The sequence below is a fragment of the Bufo gargarizans genome, chromosome 3 (genome assembly GCF_014858855.1).
Source record: "Bufo gargarizans isolate SCDJY-AF-19 chromosome 3, ASM1485885v1, whole genome shotgun sequence".
Lineage (NCBI taxonomy): Eukaryota > Metazoa > Chordata > Amphibia > Anura > Bufonidae > Bufo > Bufo gargarizans.
The window spans coordinates 109,989,035-109,999,451 of record NC_058082.1 but is presented as its reverse complement, the minus strand read 5'-3'; the positions used below and the strand labels follow the sequence as shown (position 1 = coordinate 109,999,451).

Here is a 10,417-nt window from a genome sequence, read left to right as displayed (position 1 = left end):
GTGGTTTTTTTTTATGTCATGAAAATTCACAGAATTCTATTCAATTGTATTGGTTTTAGCAAAGGTGTGCGTTTTATTTTTCAACTATTGCGCTTTGCAATTCCACAAGGGCAATGAGTGTGACCAAAACCGCAGCATTTCTAAACGCAGGTGTTTTTGTTTCTCTCCCAGTACGACGAGACTCTCGTAGCGCTTAAAGGGTTAAAGCGAACCCCCCCTGCTCCTATTGGTTCAAGTCATCACACTGTCTAGCCTATCAAAGCCTCAGTCTTGGAGAGCCAAAACAAGCCCACGCCGGCTCTCCCTCCGCCAATCAGGAGTGACAGAGTGGAGTGATTGACAGCACAACTAACTAATCAAAATACAGGTTTATGCCAAAGCCCAGTCTTCGGGCGGGGCATAGATAAGGAAATGCTCTGTGAGAGGTTACATGTGATTGACAGGTCTCTGGGCCAATAGGAGCCTTACCTGTCAACCTTCTGGCCAGTCAGCCTAAAGCAGATGGCCAGTGGGCGGGGTCTGGGAGTTTAGAGGAAGGCGCATGTTGTTGTAAGAAGGGAGAGAAGATGGCGGTACCCGGGGTTTGTGCTTTCGGTTTTGGAGCTTTATGGCTGCTGTTTGGCGTGGTGTCGGCTTCCATAGGCTTCCTGAACTTAGAGGAGCTGACGGAGATGAAGTACGGGATAGAGATTCTGTCGGAACCGGTGATTAAAGGCCAGGTAATGCAGGGGAGCGGTGCAGCAGCTGTCACCTGTGTGTACAGAGCCCTATTACATATGATGGGAGGGATCCGTCTGTGGGGCTTGTGTTCCTCATGTGCTGACCTGATCTTAGGTGTCACGTGTAATGTGCATTCATTCTGTGCCATGTGTTACAGGTGGGGGTGCTGCTGTCAGATTTTGTGGAGTAGCATGCCCCCCCCCCCCCCTTGCCTGATTACCAGGTACTGATGGTGGGCTATTGGCCACGACGCCTTCTACCGCACCCGATGTCGTACAGGCAGCTGGCTAAGGGTCTGTTCACACTGGCATCATGGCCACTACACAACGATTGGTCCAGCAAGTCACCAATGACATAATGACGACTTCCTGAAAGTTTCCATCATGAATAATTCTTCACTGTGTAAAGTGGCGGCTGTGAAGGTTGAAGTGCGTGGCTCCATGCAGTCACACTGGCACAATGGCATGCCCCAGGGAGATGATGACTCTGGGTTGGCATCAATTATCTGGCACCTCTCAAAAGTTTGGCCGTTGCATAATTCCGATGGAATGGTGATACCGTGACCTAGCAGTGAAGCCGTGAACATGATGGATGAGATACAGGTGCCGACCGCTGCTTGCTGGGAGTCACAGTAGATCGGTCAGAGCCCTGTTCACAGTATTGATGGCCCGTATGCTGGTGTATGACTTGGATATTGAGGCTCTATCCTGAGGATAGGTCTATAATATCAGATCAGTGGGGTCCGACACTCCGCACCCCTATCGATCAGCCGCCGGACACCATACATTGGACAGAACTGGAAAGAAAAGGGTCCATCCACTGTGCAGCGGCCATTCAAGCTGAGCCGAGGTACGCTGGTGCCAGAAACCCCAGTGGTGGAGCTTTCTGTCTGCTCCATAGTTTCCGTCACTGACAACCGCGCAAAACTGATTGGTCGAGTTGCTTGGTGTCAGTCAAACCTCCATCAATATCTTATGAACAGATCCGGTTGTATTATCTTTAAAATGGCCAAGACAGATCTGTCATGAACTTTATTGAAAGTCAATGGGGGACGGATCCGTTTTCTATTGTGTCTGAGAAAACTGATTCGGCACCCATGTCTTACATTGTGAGTCATGGCGGATTTGCTCCACGTGCCATGCCGGACAGAAAACTGGTATGGAAACACAACCAAATGGAAGAGAATATATTCTGGAGCACTTCGTTCAGTTCAGTTTTGTCCCTGTTGACAATGAATGGGGACAAAACGGGAGCGTTTTCTCCGGTATTGAGATCCTATGACGCATCTCAATACCGGAAAAGTTGAACGCAAGTGTGAAAGTAGCCTAACCTGACAGAGGCCAAAAGACTGTCCTGGTGCCCTTCAGTGGGCCACTATATGTCACTATACCATAAAAAAGCTCTAACATGGTATAGTAGAATGCACCAATCAATACAGTAATACACATAAGATGTATACACTTTATTGGATATTTTTTTCCACTTTTGTCTGAGTGATGAATCCCACTGGGTGCCTATACAGCGAGATACATCTTAGGCCTCTGTAAGAGATGTACGTCAAAGGCAGGTGATTGTTGTCATGTGAACAAGGCCCAAGGCCACTTGCATGTAAAGTTTGGGAAATATGATCTCCTGTATGGCTTCTTGTGTTCAAAAGGCGGATCAGATCCCGGAGCAAGGAGAGGGGAACCGTTCCTTTACGTTTCCAGGGATCTGCTCTCCAGCTGTTCTGAAACTACAACTCCCAGAATCCGCTTTCACTTCTATGTGAGTTACAGGAACAGTTGAGTAAGTGTGAATGCTGGGAGTTGTAGTGTTACAGCAGCTGGAGTGCGGATAGTGGCTGATCTCTGCTTTAGACAATGGTTTCCTTCTCCCAGGTGCAGACATCTGGTCCTCCTTCCGATGAGACATCTCTATGTACGGTGGAGCTTATGAGAATGGAAATATTTTTATCTTGGTGATAAACTAATGTCTCAGTCTTGTCCTAGGCACTGTTAAAGGGGTTGTCCAGCAAATTATATATATATTTTTTAAACCAGGTCACCATGGCATAAAAAAAAACTAAATAAGAAGAAAACATACTCCCACTCCACACCTGACGCGGTCTGGAGTCTCTGCTTCCTGGTTCGGGGTCTCTGCTTCCTGGTCCCTCTCGACGCACAGGAAATGCCGCTCAGCCGATGATGTTTATTCACTGGACAACCCCTTTAATACAGTCTCCCTGGCAGCTGCCGTCCGCATGTACCTGCCCCAGACACTGTATAAGTATAACCTATAGTCAGAGCAGTGTGGATGGACAGGATACCAGTGTCCCCCATGTCCATGCAGGAGACCACAGAGCGTTTGCTCTTTGACCTGCACTGATTTTACTTTTAGATGTTCTGGTATCTAAATTTAAATGAAATGAAAAAAGGGAAGTGCGCTGTGCTACTGTTGAGGAGGGAAACAGGTGTTATTTTGTTTTGCTCTCTCAGTCATGGTGGTAAAATGTTCATGTTTGCGGTGATACAATGTGAGGGGTGCCCTGTGCCGCTGTGTAGTGATGCTTGGCACTGTTTCATGGGCGCAATGTCGTCCTTTTGAATCCAGTTAGATCCCGTTGTTCAGGGATGGATGTATTACTGTAACCCTTGGGTCCCCAACCACTTCAGTTATTGTGAAACTACACTTGCTCTGCCATCATTGGTACTCCTGTAGAAGTGGATGAAGCACGCTGGGAGTTGTAGTTTCACAACAGCTGGTGTGACAGGTAGCAGACTCCCTTCAGAGCCTTCATGGGGTACACTGGGAGTTGTAGTTTAATAACGGCTGGTGTGGCAGAGGTAGCAGACCCCCTGCTGCTATTGGCTGGAGCCCATCAACAACAGCCCCTACCCACCCCCGTCTCTGGATGTTTTGATCTGCATGACAGGAAGATGCGGCGGCTGTGCAGGGATCAGGAGTGGCGCTGGTGCCGGGGAGCTGGGTAAGTATATCCTATATGAGAGGACCCGGCATTGGGGCATCATTATAGGGGTAACCACAGAGGGGTATTAAAGGTGCCATTGTACCATTAACAATACAGACCGACTAAATAGTGCGGTCTTCATTAGTGTAATTAGCAACCTGTACGGCCGTGTGGGCACACCTTGACATCTCAGCAGGTTGATGAAACCATTGTTACAGCCTAAGTGCGGTGCGGATCCGTCTTGTATCTGCACAGACGGATCCGCGCTGATAATGCAAATGCTTGTATCCGTTCAGAACGGATCCGTTTGCATTATTCTTTAAAAAAAAAAAAAAAAAAAATCGGTTTTAAATCTGTTTTTTTTCTCACGCGCGTGCAAAACGCATTGAACTCGTGCGGAAAAAAAGGCACCTCAGAATGCAATCGCAGTCAAAACTGATTGCAATTGCGTGCCTACTCGCACGGCTTTCCCGCAATGCACATGCAACGCATTTGGAGCAAATCCGGGATGACCATGTGAAAGGGGCCAAAGTGTTTTAATTGGTGGCAGTGGTGGGGCTCCGATCGGTTACCATGGCAGCCCAGACGCTACTGAAGCCTTCCATGGTAAGCTCCCTGCTGCTGTGTGCACAAAGCACAGGGCAGCAGGGAGAGTGTGAGCTCCTATTCACCCTGATAGAGCTCTATTAGGGTGAATAGGACAAGTAGTTATTTTAGGGTACTTTCACACTAGCGTTTTTCTTTTCCGACATAGCGTTCCATCCTATGGGCTTGATACCTGAAAATAACTGATCCATGCATTCTGAATGGCGAGTAATCCGTTTAGGTTGTCTTCAGTTCAGTGATTTTGACTGATCAGGCAAAAGATACAACCGCAGCATGCTACGGTTTTATAACCATCCAAAAAAACTGAAGACTTGCCTAAATGTCGGATCCGGCATTTTTTTTCCATAATGCTGGATCCGTTTTGCTGGATGACACCGGAATGACGGATCCGGCATTTCAGTGCATTTTTTTGACTGATCAGGCATTTTTAAGGCTGATCAGGATCCTGATCAGTCTTAGGGCTCTTTCACACCTGCGTTCTTGTCTTCCGGCATAGAGTTCCGTCGTCGGGGCTCTATGCCGGAAGAATCCTGATCAGTTTTATCCTAATGCATTCTGAATGGAGAGAAATCCGTTCAGGATGCATCAGGATGTCTTCAGTTCCGGACCGGAACGTTTTTTGGCTGGAGAAAATACCGCAGCATGCTGCGCTTTTTGCTCCGGCCAAAAAAACTGAAGACTTGCCGCAAGGCCGGATCCGGAATGAATGCCCATTGAAAGGCATTGATCCGGATCCGGCCTTAAGCTAAACGTCGTTTCGGCGCATTGCCGGATGCGACGTTTAGCTTTTTCTCAATGGTTACCATAGCTGCCGGGACGCTAAAGTCCTGGCAGCCATGGTAGCGGGGAGCGGGGGAGCAGCATACTTACCGTCCGTGCGGCTCCCGGGGCGCTCCAGAGTGTCGTCAGGGCGCCCCAGGCGCATGGATGACGTGATCGCATGGCACGTCATCCATGCGCATGGGGCGCTCTGACGTCATTCTGGAGCGCCCCGGGAGCCGCACGGATGGTAAGTATGCCGCTCCCCCGCTCCCCGCTCCTACTATGGCAACCAGGACTTTAATAGCGTCCTGGGTGCCATAGTAACACTGAAAGCATTTTGAAGACGGATCCGTCTTCAAATGCTTTCAGTACACTTGCGTTTTTCCGGATCCGGCGTGTAATTCCGGCAAGTGGAGTACACGCCGGATCCGGACAACGCAAGTGTGAAAGAGGCCTTACTAATTCCATAGTTGGCACCTTGTCCAGTTTCGTGTGGTATCAAGTATCGCAATACTTTTTTATAGTATCGAAATTTAATCAAAATTTTGGTATTGTGACAACCCTAAGGCTGGGTTTAAATTGTGTTTTTTGTTACAGTGGAACTCTGCGGTGACTGACGCCACAGTATGGCATCCGTTAGGATATATACTTTTTTTGTGTACGTTAAACATATGACAAAAGCGTGATGTGAACCCACCCTAGAGTTAGTTTCAATCTAGTAGAATCCTAGTTTGCTCGTTCATTGGTGATCTGTAGACAACTGCAGCGCGTGCAGTCATGGTTCTGTTAATAATGGAAGCCGTGCCCAAAAATGAGAACAAATAGAAATGAACCTTCTTTTTTTTTTTTTTTTTTTTTTTTTTTTTTTTTTTTTTTATATATATATTTAACCACTTTCATTAGTTTCAATTTCATTATTTTATTTTTGCAGAGCAAAGCTGACAACATTGTTACCATCGCCTCTAAATACAAGCAGAATTATGAATGTAAGCTGCCTGCCGTGGCTGTGAAATTTCATCAGGAGAAGGAAGACGACCCTCAGACCTACTCAGGACTTGGAATATCTGAACTTCTGAAACCCATGGAGGCAGCACCTTGTGTAACAAAGGTATAGTTTAGGGTACTTTCACACCAGCGCCGTTCGGATACGGCAGGCATTTGGAAAGGAATGCAAGCCGAAAGCAGTTTTTTCCAGATCCATTGGACTGTATTTAATTTTTCCCAAAGATCAAAAGGGAAAATAGCTCCCTCTATGTAGCGGCGTCTATTTTGCTGGGTACATGACATCATTTTAGTCAGCCAAGAGAGCCCCAGATAGATTAGGGGAGATATTTTCCTCACCACCTTGATGATCGAGGCGGACATCTGCTTTGTGGTGGCTTCCATTTCCGTGGAGCGATATATTAACAGATAACTTTAAGGCCTCTTTCACACAGCTGTCTGGCCTTTTCAGTGTTTTGCGGTCCATTTTTCACGGATCCATTGTTCCGTTTTTTTGTTTCTGTTGTGTTTCCATTTCTGTTCCGTTTTTTCCGTATGGCATATATAGTATACAGTAATTACATAGAAAAAGTTGGGCTAGACATAACATTTTCAATAGATGGTTTTGCAAAAACGGAACGGATACGGAAGACATACGGATGCATTTCCGTATGTGCTATGTGTATTATTATTATTTTTTTCGCGGACCCATTGACTTGAATGGAGCCACAGAATGTGATTTGCGGGCCATAATAGGACATGTTTTATCTTTCAACGGAACGGAAATACAGAGTACATTCCGTTTTTTTTGCGGAACCATTGGAACGCAAAAAACGGTTGTGTGAAAGAGGCCTAAGAGCCCTGATATTCCCCCAGAGAAAGCTGACATTTGTTTGAGGCGGGATAAATATATATAATTTCAGCAGTTACCCTCATTTTCTGAGGTAATATCTCCTCACAAAAAGCTGATATCTCATTTAAGGAACTATGAAGAACATGCGAAGATGTTTTTGTCAAATAAAGAGGCCACCGGCTCCTTCAAGTATGGGTCATTTGAGCATGTTTTAACATGGCAGAAACGAAGCATTTGCCTCAAATTAAATATTTCAACATGAATGCTGCAAATCCCATTGTGAAGCAGACTGGGATTCAGGCCTCGGGTTGCACATGTTGAAACTGTTTGATTAGCAAACCCCTCCATCTAGATTGTTTGCACACAGATGACCTATATCTGACTCTTTGGTTAAAAAAGAATGATTTAGTTCTCAAAAAAACTTACCTGGCACTCAGGCCCTAATTGCCCCAGAAATATATGCTGCTGTGTTTTTGTTTCACTGGGAAGGCATTCCCTAGAGCAGGCATGCACAACCCGCGGGCCACATGCGGCCCCTAGAACCATTGTTTGCGGCCCTTGTGTTTCTTCCTGGAGTGCTGCGCAGCGATGGATGACTGCTCCTGCAATGTAGCAGGAGCAGGGTGGGTCCCCGGTTGTTAGTGGGAGCGGGGAAGCCGAGGAGAAGGCAGATGCAGTTTCAGTGCTTCTGCCTTCTCCTCAAGGAGCGCTCTGCAGTTTAGAAATATATTTTTTTTTTAAAAGTGCTTACCCCACTAGTAAGGCCTCATGCACGCGACCGTGCCGTGTTTGGTGGTCTGCAAAACACAGATACCAGCCATGTGTGTTCTGCATTTTGTGGAACGGAGCAATGGATGCAGACAGCACACAGAGTGCTGTTCACATCTTATGTGGCCCCGTTGAAGTGAATGGGTCCGCCTCCGAGCCGCAAAAAATGCGGATCGGATGTGGACCAAAACAATCGCCGTGTGCATGAGCCCTCAAGGAAAGTGCCTACTGGTTATTGCAGGGCACCTACAAAAAGAAGAAGAACCAGTGAAGGAAAGCGCTCGTTTGTGAATAGGAGGCAGGATGGAAGGCAATGTCGCCACTTAAAGGGGTTTCCCAGTAAATATTATATTTTAACAAGTTTCTGTAGCATAGCCCCTGAAACGGAAGGTTCCTACTTTCCTGCTCCATGCTGCTCTCGCTGTCTCCATCTTCCGGAGCTTCTCTCCAGCAAATGACTTCAGCGGTGAAACGCTGTTTGTGGCCACATCACCACTGGAGCCAGCCATTGGCTGGAGCAGTGCAAGTGACTGTCCATAGCCAGTCGGATGTAAACAGCGCTGGGACCGGAAGATGGAGACAGCGGGAGCGGCATGGAGCAGGAAAGTATGAATCTCTTGTTTCAGGGCCATGCGCCAGGACCGTGTTTAGTCATTGTTTACCAGGAAATCTCTAAGCCCTTATTACACTGCATGATATTCAGGACAATTACTGGCAACAAGTGTTTATAGGAACGCTCATATCTGACCTGTATAATCGGGCTGCTGATCAGCCGATAAACAAGGAATCGCTCGTTTGTCGACTGATTTGCACTTTTTATCAAGACGAAAGATGTATGATTATCGTCAGCACCTCTCTGTGTAATCAGGGATGTGCAGCCGTCAATCGATAGAAGTGAATGTGGGAGGAATGACTGTGGTAGTGATCATTACTTCCCATTCACATTGCAACAGCCTGTGTAATAGACTGATGCAAACAAGCGCTGATTAACCACTTCAGCCCCGCTAGCTGAAACCCCCTTCATGACCAGAGCACTTTTTACACTTCGGCACTACACTCCTTTCACCGTTTATCGCTCGGTCATGCAACTTACCACCCAAATGAATTTTACCTCCTTTTCTTCTCACTAATGGAGCTTTCATTGGGTGGTATTTTATTGCTGCTGACATTTTTACTTTTCTTGTTATTAATCGAAATGTAACGATTTTTTTGCAAAAAAATGACATTTTTCACTTTCAGCTGTAAAATTTTGCAAAAAAAAACGACATCCATATATACATTTTTCGCTAAATTTATAGTTCTACGTGTCTTTGATAAAAAAAAAAAATGTTTGGGCAAAAAAAAAAATGGTTTGGGTAAAAGTTATAGCGTTTACAAACTATGGTACAAAAATGTGAATTTCCGCTTTTTGAAGCAGCTCTGACTTTCTGAGCACCTGTCATGTTTCCTGAGGTTCTACAATGCCCAGACAGTAGAAAAACCCCACAAATGACCCCATTTCGGAAAGTAGACACCCTAAGGTATTCGCTGATGGGCATAGTGAGTTCATAGAACTTTTTATTTTTTGTCACAAGTTAGCGGAAAATGATGATGATTTTTTATTTTTATTTTTTTCTTACAAAGTCTCATATTCCACTAACTTGCGACAAAAAATAAACTCTAGGAACTCGCCATGCCCCTCACGGAATACCTTGGGGTGTCTTCTTTCCAAAATGGGGTCACTTGTGGGGTAGTTATACTGCCCTGGCAATTTAGGGGCCCAAATGTGTGAGAAGAACTTTGCAATCTCATGCTGGGTGAGAGAAATATCTTGGCAAAAGACAACTTTTCCAATTTTTTTATACAAAGTTGGCATTTGACCAAGATATTTTTCTCACCCAGCATGGGTATATGTAAAATGACACCCCAAAACACATTCCCCAACTTCTCCTGAGTACGGCGATACCAGATGTGTCACACTTTTTTGCTGCCAAGGTGGGCAAAGGGGCACATATTCCAAAGTGCACCTTTCGGATTTCGCAGGCCATTTTTTACACATTTTGATTGCAAAGTACTTCTCACACATTTGGGCCCCTAAATTGCCAGGGCAGTATAACTACGCCACAAGTGACCCCATTTTGGAAAGAAGACACCCCAAGGTATTCCGTAAGGGGCATGGCGAGTTCCTAGAATATTTTATTTTTTGTCGCAAGTTAGTGGAATATGAGACTTTGTAAGGAAAAAAGAAAAAAAAAGAAAAATCATCATTTTCCGCTAACTTGTGACAAAAAATAAAAAATTCTAGGAACTCGCCGTGCCCCTCACGGAATACCTTGGGGTGTCTTCTTTCCAAAATGGGGTCACTTGTGGGGTAGTTATACTGCCCTGGCAATTTAGGGGCCCAAATGTGTGAGAAGAACTTTGCAATCTCATGCTGGGTGAGAGAAATATCTTGGCAAAAGACAACTTTTCCAATTTTTTTTATACAAAGTTGGCATTTGACCAAGATATTTTTCTCACCCAGCATGGGTATATGTAAAATGACACCCCAAAACACATTGCCCAACTTCTCCTGAGTACGGCGATACCAGATGTGTGACACTTTTTTGCAGCCTAGATGCGCAAAGGGGCCCACATTCCTTCTAGGGGGGCATTTTTAGACATTTGGATCCCAGACTTCTTCTCACACTTTCGGGCCCCTAAAAAGCCAGGGCAGTATAAATACCCCACATGTCACCCCACTTTGGAAAGAAGACACCCCAAGGTATTCAATGAGGGGCCTGGCGAGTTCATAGAAT

General features: G+C 45.8%; 1 protein-coding gene across 2 annotated transcripts in view; it reads left to right on the top strand.

Annotated features, from left to right (window-relative positions):
• Window positions 1-538: 538 nt before the first annotated feature.
• Window positions 539-10,417, top strand: part of OS9 (OS9 endoplasmic reticulum lectin) — a 93,469-nt gene continuing 83,590 nt past the window's right edge. For both annotated transcript variants that reach the window (XM_044284637.1, XM_044284636.1), the window contains exons 1-2: window positions 539-719; window positions 5,970-6,146. In XM_044284637.1, coding sequence (XP_044140572.1) covers window positions 567-719; window positions 5,970-6,146 — 330 coding nt within the window. In that variant the 5' untranslated portion in view covers window positions 539-566. The remainder of the gene's footprint in view (window positions 720-5,969; window positions 6,147-10,417) is intronic.